The sequence below is a fragment of the Girardinichthys multiradiatus genome, chromosome 6 (assembly GCF_021462225.1).
Source record: "Girardinichthys multiradiatus isolate DD_20200921_A chromosome 6, DD_fGirMul_XY1, whole genome shotgun sequence".
NCBI lineage: Eukaryota > Metazoa > Chordata > Actinopteri > Cyprinodontiformes > Goodeidae > Girardinichthys > Girardinichthys multiradiatus.
Window position 1 is genome coordinate 8,956,780 of NC_061799.1, and position 21,371 is coordinate 8,978,150.

At 42.5% G+C, this 21,371-nt stretch overlaps 1 protein-coding gene across 4 annotated transcripts in view; it reads right to left on the reverse strand.

Annotated features, from left to right (window-relative positions):
• Nucleotides 1-20,936, reverse strand: part of LOC124870090 (low-density lipoprotein receptor-related protein 8-like) — a 138,762-nt gene extending 117,826 nt beyond the window's left edge. For all 4 annotated transcript variants that reach the window (XM_047368568.1, XM_047368569.1, XM_047368567.1 and 1 more), the window contains exons 1-2: nt 20,776-20,936; nt 20,020-20,136 (exon numbers count right to left, since the gene is read on the reverse strand). In XM_047368568.1, the coding sequence (XP_047224524.1) occupies nt 20,020-20,136; nt 20,776-20,842 (184 nt within the window). In that variant the 5' untranslated portion in view covers nt 20,843-20,936. The remainder of the gene's footprint in view (nt 1-20,019; nt 20,137-20,775) is intronic.
• Nucleotides 20,937-21,371: the final 435 nt, after the last annotated feature.

The window sequence follows — 21,371 nt, forward strand, 5'->3', positions numbered from 1 at the left end:
GTCAGAGAGGGGTGACACCAGTCTGATTTTGGACCAAAATAAGGTTTCATGGTGAAAATTCACAGGTGGCCAAAGGTGCTGGACTAGAAGTGGCACACTTGTAGTTTATTTCTGCCATTTCTTTGTCTCCCCAACAATTTGCTTTAAAATTAAGATATTAAGGTATGCAGAACTTCAAACTATGCAGGAAACCATGAGACAAAGAGAGAGTGATATACTTTTGATAAACGTAGGTCTTTTACCTGGTCATAATACTCTGAATGCTGATTCTCAGCTCCTTAGGACATTTTCATTTAAGTATTTAGATTTGTTTATTAATGGTGTTTTGTTTTTTGCTTAATTATTCATTAAAATAAGGAATAATCAAGAATCCCTCATGAGGACGAAAATATTGAGGCACGTTACGTCGCCCGGTAAAGCGGATCTGGGGTCCCACCCTGGAGCCAGGCCTGGGGTCGGGACTCGCTGGAGAGCGCCTGGTGGCCGGGTTGCTCCTCGCGGGACCCGGCCGGGCCATGCCCGAACGAGAGATGCAAGGCCATCCCCCAGTGGGCCCACCACCTGCAGGGGGAACCGTGAGGGACCGGTGCAAAGAGGATTGGGTGGCAGACGAAGGTGGAGACCTCAGCGGCCCGATCCCTGGATGCTAAGGCTGGCTCTAGGGATGTGGAATGTCACCTCGCTGGGGGGGAAGGAGCTTGAGCTTGTGCGGGAGGTCGAGAGATATCGACTAGAAATAGTCGGGCTCGCTTCCACGCACAGCGTGAGCTCTGGAACTCTTCTCCTTGAGAGGGGTTGGACTCTCTTCTACTCTGGAGTGGCCCACGGGGAGAGGCGGCGGGCTGATGTGGGTTTGCTTGTTGCCCCCCAGCTCAGCTGTCTCGTGTTGGGGTTTACCCCAGTGGATGAGAGGGTCGTATCCCTGCGCCTTAGAGTTGGGGATAGGTCTCTGACTGTCGTCTCGGCCTACGGCCGAGCGGTAGTGCGGAGTACCCGGCCTTCTTGGTGTCCCTGTCGGGGGTGCTGGATAGTGCCCCTCCCGGGGACTCCATTATTCTGCTGGGGGACTTCAACGCCCACGTGGGAAACGACGGTGACACCTGGAGAGGCGTGATCGGGAGGAATGGCCTCCCCGATCTGAATTCGAGTGGTGTTTTGTTATTGGACTTCTGTGCTAGTCACGGATTGTCCATAATGAACACCATGTTCAAACATAAGGGTGTCCATCAGTGCACTTGGCACCAGGACACCCTAGGCAGGAAGTCGATGATCGACTTTGTTGTCGTATCATCAGACCTTCGGTCGCATGTTTTGGACACTCGGGTAAAGAGAGGGGCTGAGCTGCCCACTGATCACCACCTGGTGGTGAGTTGGATGCGCTGGAGGAGGAGAAAGCCGGACAGACTTGGCAGCCCCAAGCACATAGTGAGGGTCTGCTGGGAACACCTGGCGGAGCCCTCGGCCAGGGATGTATTCAACTCCCACCTCCGGGAGAGCTTTGACCAGATCCCGGGGGATGTTGGAGACATCTATTGTCGATGCTGCTGCCCGTAGCTGTGGGCGTAAGGTCTGCGGTGCCTGTCGCGTCGGCAATCCCAGAACCCGCTGGTGGACACCGGCAATAAGGGATGCTGTCAAGCTGAAGAAGGAGTCCTATCGGCTGTGGTTGGCTTGTGGGACTCCTGAGGCGGCTGACGGGTACCGTGAGGCCAAGCGTGCTGTGGCCTGGGCTGTGGCAGAGGCAAAAACTCGGGCCTGGGAGGAGTTCGGTGAGGCCATGGAGAAGGACTACCGGTTGGCCTCGAAGCGATTCTGGCAAACCGTCCGGCACCTCAGGGGGGGAAGCAGTGCTTTGCCAACACGGTTTATAGTGGGAGTGGGAGGCTGCTGTCCTCGACTGAGGACATTATCGGGCGGTGGAAGGAGTACTTCGAGGATCTCCTCATTCCTGCCATCACGCATTCCGTGGTGGAAACAGAGGCTGGGGACTCGGGGTTGGACTCTTTCATCACCCAGGCTGAAGTCACCGAGGTGGTTAAAAAGCTCCACGGTGGCAAGGCTTCGGGGGTGGATGAGATCCGCCCTGAGTACCTCAAATCTCTGGATGTTGTAGGGCTGTCATGGTTGACACGCCTCTTCAACATTGCGTGGCAGTCGGGGACAGTGCCTCTTGATTGGCAGACTGGGGTGGTGGTCCCCCCTTCATAAGAGACCGGAGGGTGTGTTCCAACTACAAGGGGATCACACTCTTCAGCCTCCCTGGTAAGGCCTACGCCAGGGTATGGGAGAGGAGAATCTGGCCGATAGTCAAACCTCGGCTTCAGGAGGAGCAGTGCGGACCTGTTCCCGGTGCATGTTGGACTCCGGCAGGGCTGCCCTTTGTCACCCATCCTGTTCATAACTTTTATGGACAGGATTTCTAGACGCAGCCAAGGGCCGGAGGGGGTCTGGTTTGGGGACCAGTGGATTTTGTCTCTTCTTTCGCGTATGACGTGGTCGTGCTGGCCCCCTCTAGCAAAGACCTACAGCATGCGCTGGGGCGGTTCGCAGCCGAATGTGAAGCGGCTGGGATGAAGATCAGCTCCTCCAAGTCCGAGGCCATGGTACTCGACCGGAAAAGGGTGGCTTGTCCTCTTTCAGGTTGGAGGGGAGTTCCTGCCTCAAGTGGAGGAGTTTAAGTATCTCGGGGTCTTGTTCATGAGTGGGGGAAAAAATGGAGCGGGAGATCGGCAGACGGATCGGTGCAGCTGCCGCAGTAAAGGGGGCACTGTGCCGGTCCGTTGTGGTGAAGAGAGAGCTGAGCCGAAAAGCAAAGCTCTCAATTTATATACCGGATGCCTCCTGGACGCCTTCCTCGGGAGGTGTTCCAGGCACGTCCCACCGGGAGGAGGCCCAGGGGACGGCCCAGGACATGCTGGAGGGACAATGTCTCTCGGCATTTCAGGCTTCAAACATAAAGATATAAAATTCTAATTGTTTGTGAAGAATCAACAACAAGTGGGACACAATCGTGAAGTGGAATGAAATTTATTGGATGTGTCAAACTCTTTTAACAAATAGAAAACTGAAAAGTGGGGCGTGCAATATTATTTGGCCTACTTTCAGTGCAGCAAACTCACTCCAGAAGTTCAGTGAGGATCTCTGAATGATCCAATGTTGTCCCAAATGACTGATGATGATAAATAGAATCCACCTGTGTGTAATCAAGTCTCTGTACAAATGCACCTGCTCTGTGATAGTCTCAGGGTTCTGTTCAAAGCGCAGAGAGCATCATGAAGACCAAGGAACACACCAGGCAGGTCCGAGATACTGTTGTGGAGAAGTTTAAAGCCGGATTTGGATACAAAAAGATTTCCCAAGCTTTAAACATCCCAAGGAGCACTGTGCAAGCAATCATATTGAAATGGAAGGAGTATCAGACCACTGCAAATCTACCAAGACCCGGCCATCCCTCTAAACTCTCATCTCGAACAAGGAGAAGACTGATCAAAGATGCAGCCAAGAGGCCCATGATCACTCTGGATGAACTGCAGAGATCTACAGCTGAAGTGGGAGAGTCTGTCCATAGGCCAACAATCAGTCGTACACTGCACAAATCTGGCCTTTATGGAAGAGTGGCAAGAAGAAAGCCTTTTCTCAAAGATATCCATAAAAGTCTCTTTTAAAGTTTGCTACAAGCCACCTGGGAGACACACCAAACGTGTGGAAGAAGGTGGTCTGGTCAGATGAAACCAAAATCAAACTGTTTGGCCACAATGCAAAACGATATGTTTGGCGTAAAAGCAACACAGCTCATCACCCTGAACACACCATCCCCACTGTCAAACATGGTGGTGGCAGCATCATGGTTTGGGCTTGCTTTTCGTCAGCTAGGCCAGGGAAGATGGTCAAAATTGATGGGAAGATGGATTGGGCCAAATACAGGACCATTCTGGAAGAAAACCTGTTGGAGTCTGCAAAAGACCTGAGACTGGGATGGAGATTTATCTTCCAACAAGACACTGATCCAAAACATAAAGCCAAATCTACAATGAAATGGTTCACAAATAAACGTATCCAAGTGTTGGAATGGCCAAGTCAAAGTCCAGACCTGAATCCAAACGAGAATCTGTGGAAAGAGCTGAAGACTGCTATTCATGAACGCTCTCCATCCAACCTCACTGAGCTCCAGCTGTTTTGCAAGAATAATGGGCAAGAATATCAGTCTCTCGATGTGCAAAACTGATAGAGACATACCCCAAGCGACTTGCAGCTGTAATTGCAGCAAAGGGTGTCGCTACAAAGTATTAAAGCAAAGGGGCCAAATAATATTGCACGCCCCACTTTTCAGTTTTTTATTTGTTAAAAGAGTTTGACACATCCAATAAATTTCATTCCACTTCACGATTGTGTCCCACTTGTTGTTGATTCTTCACAAAAATTTGAATTTTATATCTTTATGTTTGAAGCCTGAAATGTGGCAAGAGGTTGACCAGTTCAAGGGGGCCGAATACTTTCGCAAGGCACTGTAAATAATTTCTCTTTAACATAGATTTTGATAGATTTAAGACTGGAATGATAAGATATTTTATTAATGGGATTCATGAGAGTTTTGATTAGTAAACAGCTACGTGTTTACTAATCAACATAGTTTCTATGTTTAAAGATCGAACATTTCTAAGTGTTTAACATTCCCTACATGTGTTTTGTTTATTTTGCCTTTTCCCTCTCTGTCGATTCCCTCAGTAGTCCTAGTTTCCAGCTTGGCTCAGTTAATCAGCACACCTGTCACTCATCCAGCAGTAACTCTGCCAAGGACTAAGATCATTTCTCAGTCTGCGTACCTTACTGCCATTGTGTTTTCACATTCCTGTGAAACTGTCTCAGCCCAAGCACTGAACCAGTACACTGTCCAACTGCCTGGATGTGTTTTTTCACCAATCAGTTTTATTAAGGGTGCATCAGATGTATCCTTGGTGAACTCCCACAATGCACTGAATAACTGACAACCTTTATTGGTTAATAGAGTTTGAATCCAAATAGTTCTGTCATATACATTTTTCACAAAGACTAGCTTTAGATTTTTTTTTTTAATTATTTTTAAGAATGGTAAGAGATGATTATTTGTTTTTTAACAAAATTTATTAAATATCATTATGAGCCCTATATATTAAGATGACTCTTAAGATTAACATCCTGTTTGAGACTCTTGTTTTGAAGAAAAAAAGGAAGTCTTTTTTAATCTGGTCTGTTGTGTTGACAAACCCTACTAACAAACAGCCCTTGTCAAGCCCCTTTTCCACTGAGAAGTGGAAAGGGGGCATATGAGAAGGTTTGCACTGAGTTAGTGTAGGGAAAAGTTAATAAAGTCAAGAGCAACTAGAATAATATTAAGGACCACAATGGCCGGAGCGGGTCAACCAGAAATATAATTTTACTATTTAGAAATTATAAACCATGCCTGAAGGCTGAAAGAAAAAGGACAGCGTGTCAGCTTTCTGAATTGCATGAAATCAGAGCGATTTAATAACAGCCTAAACCAGCTAATCGCACATAAAATCAGTTGTTCAGATGCACAAACATTTCCCTCATAAGACAAAACAATACTGCCATGAAACGGAGTTGGTTCAGAACTGTGTTGACGGTCCTTAAGTGAACCAGCATCTGTAGAGATCAGCTGCCCATCAGAATGCCTATCGGATCAAACAAGAAGGTGGATGGTTGATGAAAATAGATTTTGTTTGGACGATAATCCTCTCCAGTATTGGATGCTGTGCAGCTGGAAGGATTTTTGCTGATAATTTTTTTGCTTCTGGACATTTGTTATGAAGTGTTTTTTACAACTGGGAGCAGCTGATTAATATCTCAAAAGCTCAAATAATACTTCAACTACGACCCCAAATCCCTGATGAGTTGAAAAGGAGGCGCCGTGGATGCAAAGCAGGAGCAAAGAGAAGAGCGAGAAGGAGGAAGTTCAAACCATCTTTTCCATTGATTACCGACAGTTCCGACTAAACAGACCACAGTTTGTGAGACTGAAGGATTGTGTGTCTAACCAGGTAGTCAGCAGCACAGGAGCACCACAGGGGACTGTACTCTCAGCATTCCTTTTTACTTTGTACACCTCAGACTTCCAGTACAAGACAGACTTCTGTCATCTGCAGAAATGCTTGGATGATTCTGCAGTTGTGGGGTGGATCAGAGATGGACAAGAAGCTGAGTACAAGGAGCCGGTGGACCAACAATTATCTCATCTTGAATGTGAATAAAACAAGTAGATGATTGTAGATTTTAAGAGAAACAAGAATAGGTCAAGCAATATTTCCATCATGGAAAAAAAGGAGGAGGTGGTGGAGGACCATAAATACCTCGGTGTTCACCTGGACAACAGGACTGGAGTGGAAATGCAACTGTGAAGCCATCTACAAGAAGGGACAGAGCAGACTGTACTTCTTGAGGAAGCTTAGGTCCAATTGGTGTTTGCAGAAAGATGCTGCATATCTTCTATAAGTCTGTTGCAGAGATTGTGATAAAGAAAAAAGTATTTTTGAATTAAATTGGTGGATAAAATCAGTTTCACATGTAAGTATCTCCCAAAATTAAGGAAATCGGTGCACCCCTAATCATTACACAAAAAGATGATTGATTAACAGCTTTGTGGATTGCATAGACTAAAATAGAAGCAAAACACACAAAATCCATTTTAGCATGAAACACTTACTGATGACGGTGATTATCTGTCTTTATCAACTCCAGCACGAGAAATTGATTAAAGTCTGGCACAGGGAAAGTTTGACCTGCCCAGCTAAGTGACACTGCTTGTTATGAGGGCCTCTTAGTACAACTGTGGTCATTTCCAGGTTCATTTCCAGTGAAGGTCAAGAGTTTACTAGTTATACTAATGGTGTAGACCTGTGGGCATATGGACTGATCTGATGGCAGTGACAGCCAACATGCAAAGTTTCCACACTCCAATGAGTCACCCTGTAGATGGACAAGAGGAGATAAGTGATGCTGCTGTGAGCATAGGTGACACTCGTAAGTCAGCCAGCTACACTGAATCATCAATAAAATAAAGACTGAGGTCTGTGGTTGTGTCAGAGCCATTGGTTCATTATTTCAGTCCACTAACATGGGTGCCACTCCCTGTTACCCCAGCTTAACTTGAGACAGTAATAATGTCATGTGTAGTTGTGGGATGAGTGTGTGCCCTCAACCACAAAGAAATACATCAATATAAATTGAGACTCACAGTCCCACTTGGCTAAAGCCAGCAACCCTGGAACTTTCAGGCAATGATTCACAAGCTGGTATGTTGAATTATATCAACAGGCATTTTCTGCTAAAATTAGTCACACGTTCTGGGGGGATACTGCTCTTATAAGTGGTGTCAACTCTGTTCATGGAGTTCTTTACTTTTTTCTTTCTTAGAGTTTTTTTATAAAATGAACTGGCCTGTGGCTACAATTGCAGAGTTCAGCATGTGTCTTAACCAGGGATTACATCAGAATCCCAAACTTAAACTGTTTAATAGCAACCGTTCCTCAGTAACATATTCAATTACATATGTACCAATAAATCAGCTGGTGATGAGAATCCAGTGATTTTCAGCTTAGCCTATGCCAGTATACCTGCCTGTTTTAAATCAACTGCTTGTGACATAGCCAGTGCTGCTGGTATAAATAATTAATGTGTTTTCATGACAGGAGGGATAGGAACAACTTTATTTATGTTATTTTATTTTTCTTTAGATATATTTCTTACAGAGACCTGGGAATGAGGAGGTCAAAGCTTTATAAAAAAAAAAATACAGGTCAGAAATCGCACCCACAGTTCCGACTAAACAGTTAGGCACTCAGCCTTAAAACAATATAAAACATTTTACCGAATCATCAATCGTCTGGCACTCAGCCTTTACTAAAATGCCTTCGGAGGCAGTTAAAATTGTAAGATTAGAACTGTGACCTTTAGGGAAAGCAAAACCGACCAACCTGGAAATATTTTTGTAAAACTTGGATACAATAAAAAAAAAAATCAACACTTTAACTGTCTTTATAACATGTTTCAAGTCAAAAATGAAACCTCAGAAAATATTATTCTTAATAGAATCCAGTGCACCTCTAATTGTTATTTTAAAACTTCAGCATTATGACCATTTTTCATCTGAACAGAAAGCGCACTTTCAGGTTTTTAATGAAGCACCGCTGAGTCCATCCCAATAATATTTTGTGCTCTTTATCCTTGGAAATGCAACTTTTTTGAGATGTTGAGGAGCAAAATGTCAAGTCCAGAAAAGGATAATACATAGCAGACGTGGGCAACAGACTAAGGCTGAGTGCTGCTTTTCACCCGACACATTAATCCCTCTCCCTCCATGTAAATTCGTGTGTCTCCCACACTAATCTGAGATAATAGCTCAATTGGAGCGGCAGACTTCTTAATGATCACTTAGGACAAGCAGGCTTTAAGACATACAAACACTGAGCTGTGGGCCAGTACGACCAGCAAGCAGGAAAGTAAACAGTTACACACACACACACACACACAAAATATTAAGACTACAACATAAGGAAATAGCAAGAATGCACAGTTTGTGTATTCTGGTTAAAACCATTTAGTCAGTTTGTAGAAGCTGATTTAAATGTTTTTAACTAAGAATTAAGTTTACAGTACATACTATGTTCTGCTCTTTTTTTATTGTCAGTAACAAAAACAAGGTGTGTATATTTAACTTGATTCTGCAGTAAAAGCAGGTTCTAAACACTCATTACTTTAAAAAGGTAGTTTGACCCGTTTTCTGCTTTAGTTTCGACAGCCTGGAATTTCCAGACTCACATTTCCCACACATCAAGCTGTGTAACATTTAAAATTTAAAACGTTGTAGAAATCAGTGGGAATTCCCATTTCCACATTATGACATACAAATATGAAATTACAGTGGGCCCATCTAAGTGAAATGTAACTATTTATACTGACGTTTAACAGAAATTCTCCCTGAAAACTCAGGCAAATACAGCATTGCTAAAAGGCTTTCTAGCATCTGCCTTGTTTATTTTTTGCCTATAACAGACTTGGTTTATTTTAGTTTTTCATGTACAAGAGAACATGGGATTAAATACGGACTACTCAAAAGATTTTAATAATGGTTCTTTGTTAATCTGTTATGCATAAACACAACGCTGTTGTAACCCTTAACTTTAAGTGCATTTTGAATGTTTGAATATTTCCCAGGTTTATATTTTACTAGCATAACAAAGAGGTTCACAAAAACCTCATACTGTTGTAAAACATACTAATGGCAATGGTTCCAGCTGCATTTCTAAACTTCGGTTTCTGTGAGTACTGTTGGAGCAATAATCTGGAAGTGGAAATAACATAATTTAATCATAAATCAGCCACATCTTGGCTCTTTTGAAAAACGAGTCAAAAGAATTTAAAAAAGTTGCCCAAGAACCAAGGAGCAGTGAAAGAGAGCTTCAGAAAGACCTCGAAATAGCAGGTACAGTTTACTCCATAAAAACAATAACTAAAGTCCTCAAACGCAATGGCCTCCGTCCATAATCAGTGCCCAAGACCCCACTGCTGAAAAAAAAGAATGTTAAATCTTGCATAAAGTTCACTGCAGAAGATTCAGACAAGCCAATAAAAGACTAGGATAATATAGTCTGGTCAGATGAGGTCAAAGCTGAAGTCTTTGGATATCATTGAACACACCATGTTTGGAGGAAGAAGGTTTCGGCACATCACCCCAAAACACCATGCCAAAAGTGAAGGTAGGAACGTTGTGGTGCAGGAGGAACTAGAAAAATTCATATAAAATTGTATTGGGACATTCTTGATGGGAACCTGATGGAATGAGTGTGGATTTCCAAGTAAGTTAATAGTCCAAACACACAGCCAAGGATACGCTTAATTGATTTAAGAGAAAGAAAGTAAATCTACTAGAATTAACTAGTCAGTCACTTGACTGGTATGAAATCAAAATACACTGCTCAAAAAAATAAAGGGAACACTCAAATAACACATCCTAGATCTGAATGAATGAAATATTCTCATTGAATACTTTATTCTGTACAAAGTTGAATGTGCTGACAACAAAATCACACAAAAATCATCAATGGAAATCAAATTTATTAACCTATGGAGGCCTGGATCTGGAGTCACACACAAAATTAAAGTGGAAAAACACACTACAGGCTGATCCAACTTTGATGTAATGTCCTTAAAGCAAGTCAAAATGAGGCTCAGTATTGTGTGTGGCCTCCATGTGGCTGTATGACCTCCCTACAACGCTTGGGCATGCTCTTGATCAGCTGGCGGATGGTCTCCTGAGGGATCTCCTCCCAGACCTGGACTGAAGCATCCGCCAACTCCTTGACAGTCTGTGGTGCAACATGACGTTGGTGGACGTCACATTGCGAGACATGATGTCCCAGATGTGCTCAATCGGATTCAGATCTGAGGAACGGGCGGGCCAGTCCATAGCTTCAATGTCTCCAGCCACATGAGGTCTAGCATTGTCCTGCATTAGGAGGAACCGAGGGCCAACCGCACCAGCATATGGTCTGACAAGGGATCTGAGGATCTCATCTCGCTACCTAATGGCAGTCAGGCTACCTCTGGCCTTGCGGCCCTCCAAAGAAATGCCACCACACACCATTACTGACCCACTGCCAAACCGGTCATGCTGAAGGATGTTGCAGGCAGCAGATCGCTCTCCACGGTGTCTCCAGACTCTGTCACGTCTGTCACATGTGCTCAGTGTGAACTTGCTTTCAACTGTGAAGAGCACAGGGCGCCAGTGGCAAATTTCCCAATCCTGGTGTTCTCTGGCAAATGCCAAGCATCCTACACGGTGTTGGTCTGTGAAGGGCTCTGGCAGTGCTCCTCCAGTTCCTCCTTGCACAAAGGTGGAGGTAGCAGTCCTGCTGCTGAGTTGTTTCCCTCTTATGGCCTCCTCCACGTCTGCTGGTGTAGTGGCCTGTCTCCTGGTAGCGCCTCCAGGCTCTGGACACTACGCTGACAGACACAGAAAACCTTCTTGCCACAGCTCGCATTGATGTGCCATCCTGGATGAGCTGCACTACCTGAGCCACTTGTGTGGGTTGTAGAGTCCGTCTCATGCTACCATGAGTGTGAAAGCACCACCAACATTCAAAAGTGACCAAAACATCAGCCAGAAAGCATAGGTACTGAGAAGTGGTCTGTGGTCCCCACCTGCAGAACCACTCCTTTATTGAGTGTGTCTTGCTAATTGCCCCTGTTGTCTATTCCATTTGCACAACAGTATGTGAAATTGATTGTCGGTGTTGCTTCCTAAGTGGACAGTTTGATTTCACAGAAGTTTGATTTACTTGGAGTTATATCGTGTTGTTTAAGTGTTCCCTTTATTTTTTTGAGCAGTGTATATGGAAAGAACTGAAGATCAGTGTGCATAGACATACAGGGGTTAGACAATGTAACTGAAACACCTGGTTTTAGACCACAATAATTTATCAGTATGGTGTAGGGCCTCCTTTTGCAGCCAATACAGCATCAATTCGTCTTGGAAATGACATAGACAAGTCCTGCACAGTGGTAAGAAGGATTTTAAGCCATTCTTCTTGCAGGATAGTGGCCAGGTCACTACGTGATACGGGTGGAGGAAAACGTTTCCTGACTCGCTCCTCCAAAACACCCCAAAGTGGCTCAATAATATTTAGATCTGGTGACTGTGCAGGCCATGGGAGATGTTCAACTTAACTTTCATGTTCATCAAACCAATCTTTAACCAGTCTTGCTGTGTGTATTGGTGCACCGCCTTCAGGCTACAATGTTTGAACCAGTGCTCTTGTATTATAGAGAGAAATAAAATAAACTTCAAAGAGGGCATCCAACGGTGACACTCGAAAGTCATTCCTGTTATTTGCCTGGTTTCCTTGACCCCTTTCTCCCCTCGTTATCTCTTGTCTTTCTATAACTGTGACCTGTCCAATTTTTCTGCCTGAACCAGACACAGCCTGTTGTGACATTAGTTTGATAAAGTCAACTGTGCAAAAGGGGGAAATCTCATTTTCCAACTTTTGTAAAGCGAATCTGCCATTAACACTGAAGGGAAAAACCTAAGATACCTGGACAAGAGGCAAAAACATGTGAGAACTCTAAGAATACAAAAAGGGCTAAACATTTAAAAATAAACAAAGTAGTTAAAAGAAACAAAAAGATGAGCTTAAGATAAAAATGTGCGATCTAAAGAAAAAAAAGTAACTTTGACACTCAACCAGGCATGGTGGATTAACTACATGCACACCCATGAAAAACATCCACCCCCTTTGTTATACACTTATTTTTATTTTTTAGATATTTTTTCAGCACTAGTGGCCTTTATTTTTATTTTTGGACAGTAGGCAGACAGGAAAGAGGGGTAGAGAGAGGGGGAGACTTTCGGCAAATGTCACCGGGTCCGGGACTCGAACCCGGGACAGCTGCTTCGAGGACTATAGCCTTTGCATATGGTCGCCCCTACACCATCAGCGCCACGCCACGTATGTTTTAAAGATGCAGGAAATATTTTTTTCAACAATTTATGCGTACATCTTGTGTGGTGTTCAGTTGTATGTAGCCTCCATCTAATGTCCCTAAATAGCACAACCAATTGCCTTCAAAAGTTATCTAATTAGTAAATTGAGTACTCCTGTGTGTAATGTTATTCTCAATACAGTAATACAGATTTACCAGGTGGTGAAAGCTGACTGGAAGTATGTCTGCTCAACTTTCCATTAGTATCATTAAACTAAAGCGTTATGGTGATCTTATGTTCTCTATAGCAAATGAACAAAAATTCAACTTCGTTGTACACAGAAAGGAAGAAAATAGTCCAGATGGTAAAGGGATACATTTCTTCCAAGCTGATATGTAAAGCAGAATCTCTAGTCATTTAAAAACACAATGTGAAGGAGGACATTGTTTTTTTTTTTCTTACAAAATAATTGTGAAGAAAATACATCCTAGATTATGAGCAATGGATGATGTTTCAGTCTATGGCTCCATTCTTTAAATCCAAGAATTTACTACATTGGTATTTATTTTATTCATGCTGTTTATGGTCACGTTGTATAATGAATAAATGCACCTGTCTTTTCATGAGCAGGTGGATTTCCTGAATATAATTCCAGGGTAAAATAAGTCAACGGCATTTCTGCAGGACAAGGGTGCCCACACACTTGTTGGACATACAGCTGCTTTCAAGAACAGTTGGAACAAATAAACACTACAAAAGGATCCAGAGATATATTTATATTTACCAATCTTTAAATGTATTATTTGACTTTCCACTTCTGCTCCAAGGGTGGACGAATACACTAAGAGTCTCTGTCATAAAGAAATAAAACTTGGCACCTGGATATCTAGACGAATGCATGATGTTTAAAAAGTAAGCCTGCAGATTAAAAGTTCTGCAAATATATTTAACAAAGCAAACAAAGAAGACAGGCACACAGTTTGGTGCCGACTCTGCATCCCACAGCAAAACAGCAAAAGACTTTGAACTCAGCTTGGTGATGTAAAATTCCTTCAGGTAGGGATGAGAAAGTCATGAACGTGGATGATAAAGCTCATCATCACATCCAGGCATAGACAAGCAGACAGGCTGGACTTTGAAGGTAAGACAGATAGATGGGAAGTGGGTGATATCCTTCTATAATCAGGATGAGGATTAAACAGTGTCTCTTTGTCAGTGTTGGCACAAATCTGACTTCAGGAGTCCAGAGCAGAATTCTTTTGTTGCTCTCTCAGCTGTCAAGTTGAAAAGGTGATGAAGGCAGGCCAGCTTTGCATCCACCTCCCTAGAAAATGTTAGGCCTAGATATGCTACGCAAGAACAGAGAAATGTGTTGTCTTTCCCAGAGCTGCAAGAGCAAGACTGTGTTATTCTGTTTTTGTAGCTTTGATTGGGGAGTACTTGCAAGCAAACATAAATGCCAGACTAAGGATAGACAGTGTAATTACCAATATAGACATATTCTACCCAGATGTTGTGTCAACAACTGACACGTGACATGTTTTCTTGTGTGGTGTCCAACAGCTATTATATAGAAATGCTTCGGTAGAAGGGACCTATGAGGACTTCCCAAGAGTTCTGCACTTGAGTTCTTGTAAACTATGAAATGTTCTGGAAATGTTCTTGCCACCTTGAATACAGGAGCAAATCTCTATTCTATTGGAACACGCACAACAAAATTAACGTTGTTTTACTCATTAAAACTAATCGTGTGGAAAACAAATCAGTTGATAATATTCCCTTTAGCTGCAATAAGTACAGTGAGACGCTTTTTGTAGCCATGTACGTGTCTCTGACAGTCTGAGGAAGGTTTCCAATCCTCACATTCAGCTATGAGACGTTTGAGGGATTTCCTGCCTCCACAGCCCATTTAAAGTAAACCCTAACCCATCTCAAAAGGACAAAGATCGCTATTCAAAGTTCACACTTGGTTCATGCTTTCTTGCAGTCCTCTGATAAAAGGCAGAATTCATGGTGGATTTTAAGATGGTGGGCTTGCCAGGTCGTGCAGCAGGAAAGCATACCCAAACCATGACATATTTTATTTTTCACAGTGGGTATGAGTTGTTTCTTTTTTTTTATTTTTTTATCTAGAATGCATTATTTGGTTTATGACATATTCTCTGTTCTAGTGCTGAGAAAGTTCAATTATAGACTAATCTGTCCAAACTACATTGATCTGGAAGTCCTGGTCTTTTTTACCATTCCGTCAGTCTGCCCCAGGCCAGCTATGGCTAGATTGTAGCTTACTACTGTCAGTGTGTGAATATGTGTATGAATGGGTAAAGCGCTTTGAGGCCTCTGGGGACTTGATAAAGTGCTATACAAGTGCAGGCCATTGACCATTTACATTCTCTCTGGTAAACTTTAGACAGGCATTTGTGTTTGTCTTAAGCAATGATTTCCTCATTGCACACCTCCCATTGATGTTAAACTTTTGCAGTCTCTTTCTGATTATAGAAGCATGCACTTTAGAAAGAGCCTGGTCTAGGCTCCCTAATTACATTCTAGAGTTTTTTAAGACTTCTTTTAGCATTTTGCGGTCTGGTGTTGGGGTGAACACTCTTAGACTGGCTAAAACTGGGCATGTTGGCAGTTGTTTGCACTGGGTTTTCAAGCGTGTCATATTGGAGGGTGCTGAATACAAATGCAGGCTTTACCTTTTGGATTTTGTTTTTCCATTTTAAAAACCATTTATGTGTTTATGCACTTCACAGAATGCATTACTTTGAGTTGCTCTATGAGATCAAATCTGTTGAAATAATACTCAGAGGTTTGTTGTTAAAATGTGACATAATATGTAAATGTTAATGGGAAATTAACCTTGCAAGGCAATGAACATTTGTATTTCCTTTTCACAAAATAGTAAAGCTCCTCATGAATCTGGTTAATGATATTGCCTATGCTTTCTTATGACTGCAATTGTACATGTTAGCATACATGAGCAAATGGTCAGCAGGGAATACAGATCAAATGATGGGGGATGGTGGGGTGGATGAGGAGATGAGATAGCACACGTGTGGAAGTACTGTTGGGGGATGGGGTCAACAGAAACAGGGTAAAGGATAAAAAAAGTGGTGTTTTGCATCCCTTGTATGAACAATAGAGTAGGAAATATCAGAGTTACAGAAGCTCGACACATGTTCTGTGAGTTTCAGCTCCCGGATCCAGTCAGGTCAGAAATTAGGTGACACTGGAGCGAAAATAACCAGCTAAGGCAAAGGTTTCTTCCTGTCAGCATATTCAACAGCCACAGTCTGCTGAGCACATTTAGTTATTGGATTCAATCTATGGTGAACAAAAACTGACTGAGTGATTTGTTACACATTGAACAGTCGTAACATTACAAAGAGTGACAGATGAGGTGAAAACAAAAAGGATTATGACATTACAATAGTACTGGGTAGTGACTAGGAAAAGATAAATACAGGTTAGGGTATACTTAGGTTTGGAAGTGGAAAGAAAATGAGTTGAAACAGTATAACAATGTTACCAAATAGTTACAAGAACATAAAAACTAGACAATGGCTGCAGCTATTTTAGTAATTGAGTACTCTAGTAAATACACCCTCCATTAATCAAACTGTTTGATCTACATCTGCTACACCAGGTGTTCCCAACCTCTCTTTTCTGGAGGCCACATAATTCAATCTACAACAAGAGCCATTTCACCCGTCCCCCCTTTCCACAATCAGAACTGTGCACTCACATATCCCAATCTCCTGTTGACCATCAGCTCAGTCATTTATTCTGTGTGTGCATCATGTTCAACCTTTTGTTTATCTGAATAATGTACTGGAGTCTCCAGCTGATGTACATAGAAAGACAGAGACCTAAAACTAGGTGTTTGACCTGCCTGAGGGCAACAGTGGCTGCCTAGACAGATTCACAGTCCATCACAGAAACACACGGGACAAACAGCTATTCATGCACACCTAAGGGCAATTCAAAATGGCCAGTTAACCTGACCTGTACATTTTTGGGCTGTGGAAGGAAGCTGGAGTACCCAGAGAAAACCCATTCCAGCATAAAGAGATTATCCAAACTCCACACGAGTTTCAGCCAAGAAACTTACTGTGACGTGACAGAACTAACTGCCACCACTTGTCATTACATTTAAGTACATGTTAGCATATTAAACTTTGTTTTATTTTAAAAATTATAAATGAGAGCTTAAAGATGAATGCTCAAAGACCCAGGACTGATCCATTTGTTGAGCACATTATCACAGTCAAGCCTGAACTACAGTTTATGCATAATAATTTCTGACAAAGCCCCTTCATGCTGATTGATTAGTAAATATTCTAATTGAGTGTGCAGTAGAGTATCCTGGGTTTTTGTTAGTTGTGATTATAGCCCCAAACTTATTTTAGGCTCATGAACAGCATGCATTTGTAAATTTAACAAAGCATCAAGTAAAAAGACATTTCCAATAGGGTTTTTATTATTATTTTTGAAAACAAGTCATTAGAATCAATCAATAAATCGTTTCAGCGCTAAATTAAACTGATGCGTTTACTTGGCTTTCAGACATTTCAAATCTCAATCCAATTGTGCATGTGCTGTACTCACAAATCCATTCCGTGGAAGATCTATCTTCAAACTTTTAGCAACTTATGACTGGTTATTGACAACTTGGTGCCAAGTACCACAGGCTCCACATGCCGTCTGAAGGGATCCTCAGACGGCATGTGGAGCGAGCTCTCTCAGAGCTGTTTGGTAACAAAAGGACGTCTTGCTCAACATCTGGCAGGTGTTCTCTTTTCTTGCAACTTTTTGGTGTATTTCTAATCAAAATGCACACCATAAGTTAAAAGGTGAGGTTTACTCTTTGCAGCAGTTCACTGAAAGCCTCCTGTCCTTCAGCTTCTGACTGCATAAAGCAGCTTATAAAAATAACCCACATCAACTGCATCAATGAAAACGTGCTAGAGCTGAACAACGGGCAAGAGTAAGAGTCACATCCTTATTCTATTGATGACTTACTGTAACTGCTCAAGGACACCATTTCAGAGGAAAAAAAACATTCTTTGCTTAGACAAACCAACCCTCTTCCATCACGAATACAGCAACCCACACACGGAGAGGAAACGGACACAGAGTGAACGCCAGACGGTCACAATTAGCAGACAGTGGCTTGACTTGTCACAGCTTTAAAGGCTTTCAGAAGCATCTCTACTCAAACAGCAAATGCATCAAAAGCTCATCCTGACTGCAAATATAATGTCAAACTATTTTCTATTTAACTAATGGAAAAATGTTGAGGATATAAAAAGCCTGACAGAATAAATAGTATGTGCGAGCATCAGCATTAGGTTTGTAATAGTGGGTGAAAGGAAGACATTGATGAATGCTTTCAATTGGATGCCTGAGGACAGATGCAGGAACCCAATGGCAACACCTTCAGACCTTACAATGTGGTTGCATCCAGTACGATAGAGCTGAGTGAGTGGCTGGGGCAGAAAGAAACAAAGAGAGAAAGGCAGTGTAGCGCACATCTGTTCACAGATAGGGTGGGGGGGGGGCAAGAAAAATTCCTCCCGAGCCACAATTAACCCAGACATAAAAGAAGGTAGCTGGGCTTCAAACATGCAGCTCTTTGGCACTGGTTTCGGTGCAAATATTCCTCAAAATGTAGGCCACTGGCACACAGTCAAAAGAGAAAAACTGCAATTCTCCTGTTTACATACAACACAGCACATCCTCTGCGCACTGGAAAGAAGCGGAAAGCAATCTGTCTCTCATCTGGAATGCTTCTTCTGTTTGAAGAAGATTGGAGAAGGGTTCCACTCAATCACCCTTCATTCTGACCAAATGTGCTTGTTGAGCTGTTTTTTCTGAAGGCAGGAAATCAGTCTGGACAAACTCCGAGCCTCAGGTGAATACATGTTTTCACACCAATCCTATTAACACTGGTATCTTTTTGTAAATGATGTTAGTTTTATGCCCCTCTAAAATATGTCTCCATTGAAGTGTAAAAAGAAATAACTTGATTTATTATAAATGGTAAAGGCAATCCACCGTTAAAATGCAACTACAATAAAACTTCCACCAAGTAAACGAAGAAAGGTCAGTTTTTTTGCTCAAAACATCTATAAATGTTTCACTCTTGACAAATAGGCAAAAAAGTGAAAACTGGAAGGAAATATTTTTAGACAACAATATTTCAAGCTACGGGCAGCTAGAAAAACAGTAGAGCTCCAGAGCTAAGGTGTAAGAATATAGGAAAGGACAATTATTAGTCATGCACTACACAAAACTATGGAGGTGAAGCAAAAAGAACATTTTTTTCTTGGAAATCTATAAGAAGTACACCTTAAAGCTTCTCTCCAGGTACTCTGGCTTCCTCCCACAATCTAAAAACATGACAGTTAGGTTAATTGGTCTCTCTAAATTGCCCTTAGGTGTGAATGTGTGTGCGTGGTTGTTTGTCCTGTCTGTGTTGCCGTGCAATGGACTGGCAACCTGCCCAGGGTGTACCCTGCCTCCCTCCCATAGACTGCTGAAGATAGCACCAGCTTCCCCGCAACCCACTATGGGAGAAGCGGTAGAAAATGACTGACTGACCTTTAAGCCTGCCACAAGCCACGTAGAGGGCACAGCAAAATCATGAAAGAAGGTGCTCTATGTTTGACAATACTAAGGTTGAACTTTTTTTCTGCATAAAAAAGCTAAAGCTAACACTGCACAACACCATGATCACATCATCTCCACTGTGAAACGGTGGCAACATCTGTTGGGTTGCTTCTCTTCAGAACATACAAGAATGATGTCAGGGATGATGGAAGGAGGACAGAGCTAACTGAGTAATCCTATAATAAAACCTGTTAGATGCTGTAAAAAATGTGAGGCTGGAACAGAGGTTCACCTTCCTGCAGGACAGCAATCCTAAACATACAGCCAGAGCTACAATGGAATAGTTTGGATCCAAGCATTTTCATGTGTTAGAACGGCCCAGTCAATGTTCAAACCTAAATCTAACAGAATAAGTGCCAAGACTTGAAAACTGGTGTCAACAGATGCTCTCCATCGAATCTGACTGAGCCTAATTTATTTTGCAACGGATGAATGGGCAAACATTTCTGTCTGTAGATGTGCAAAGCTGGTGGAAACATACTCCTAGAGATCTGTAACTACAATTGCAAAAATAATGGTAGTTCTACAAAGTACTGACTCAGAGATGCAGAACACAAACACACTTACTTTTTGTTGTTAAAGAAATGTATCCCTTCCTCACTACTTTGTGTAGTTTTGCCACATAATATCCCCAAAAATACATTGAAATGTGGTGCTGTAAGGTGACAAAATGTGAAAAAGTTTAAGCGGATGGAATACTTCTGCAGGACACTATGCTTCAGGTTATTTGATTTAGTCGGAATCCTTATGGTTTCTTATTTGTCATGCTTGTCCTGACATGTCATTCTGTAAAATGTGTTCCCACAGACCATTTCTCACATTAACACATGTATAATGTGTTAATCCCTACTAAGCGCAACACTTACGGCAGTTTTCTTCGTCGCTGTTGTCTGAGCAGTCGTCATCGTCGTCGCACCTCCAGATGCTCGGTATACACCTTTTGTTGTTGCACTGAAATTGTCCATCCTCACACTCATCAGTAGCTGAAAGAACAATAAAGGACACAACATGAGGGAGATCATAGTCCAGACGGATGATCACCGCAGCAATATGATTATGGATAAGCATAACTGCTAGTTCGGCTGTCATTTGCAAATGAATACCTAATTGGTATGCAGTATTCACTCGGGTCAACTGGAAGATGCGCTACAAGCTTCATTGTCCCTGTTTTCCACATTACTGCTGTAATTTCCCGGGATATTTAATACTTTTAGGGGGGGAAAAAAGCCGAGAAGGCCCTGTGTTTCACACAGTTCTTCTAAATGAGCAGGTTCATTCAGTCTGGGCTACTACACAGAGACTACTACCACTGATGCAGTGGGTTATTAGAGATGCTCACAGCCGGGAAACACATGACAGGCACGCAGCTTTTCGCGTCCTGAACACAAGGAAGCACCAAAGCAAGCCACCCCACAGTCATAGCGAAGCAAACCGTATCAAAAGCTTATTAATAATAGAGATAGCGAGCATGTGCTTGCGTTATCCCCTTAAGCTATCAGAGGCACGCGTGGGCTGAGTACCACGGACGCCTTCCAATTAAGCTACACATTGAGCATCACTAACCACTCACGCGCACGGGAAAAAAACTACAAATATGTTTAAACAGAAGGAGCATTACTGACCTTTCAGGTAAGAGAGCCTGAGGACGAACAAATGAAAAAGTAACATGGTCCTTATATCCGACCACATTTCTGGAGGAGGTGACGGAGCTCATTCACATCCACTAAACAAAGCCCGAAAGCCGCTCTTGTTGTGGTTCTGCGCTGCCGCTGCTCGACCTTTCGCTGCCAAACACCCACTCACTCCTGCCTCCGCCTTATTGGCTGGTCGGGTGGTGACGACAGCGCCTGGGGCGGGGCGAGGAGAGACGGACACCTGATTAAGTTCTTCCAAGATTTGATGTTTACACTAAAAATAAAAATACAAGCAATAGACTCATCAGAATTTCAATTTGCAAATTTTTTTTTATTTTTAACAAAGCATGTAATATGTGGAACATGTTAACATTCCGTAGTTGTTAAATGATTGCTACACCAATTATACATAATATTGTGACATTGATTATCTCTTCCTCATGGTACATGGTAGTAGTGGGTTGGGCGTTTTAGGTAGCGAGTGAAAATTTTTTCCTTAAAGTTGCTCATATGGTCTAATCCAACAGTTACTGCTATGTTAGAAAGATGTCAGAGCAGAAATAAAATATTCCTTGATAGCAGAA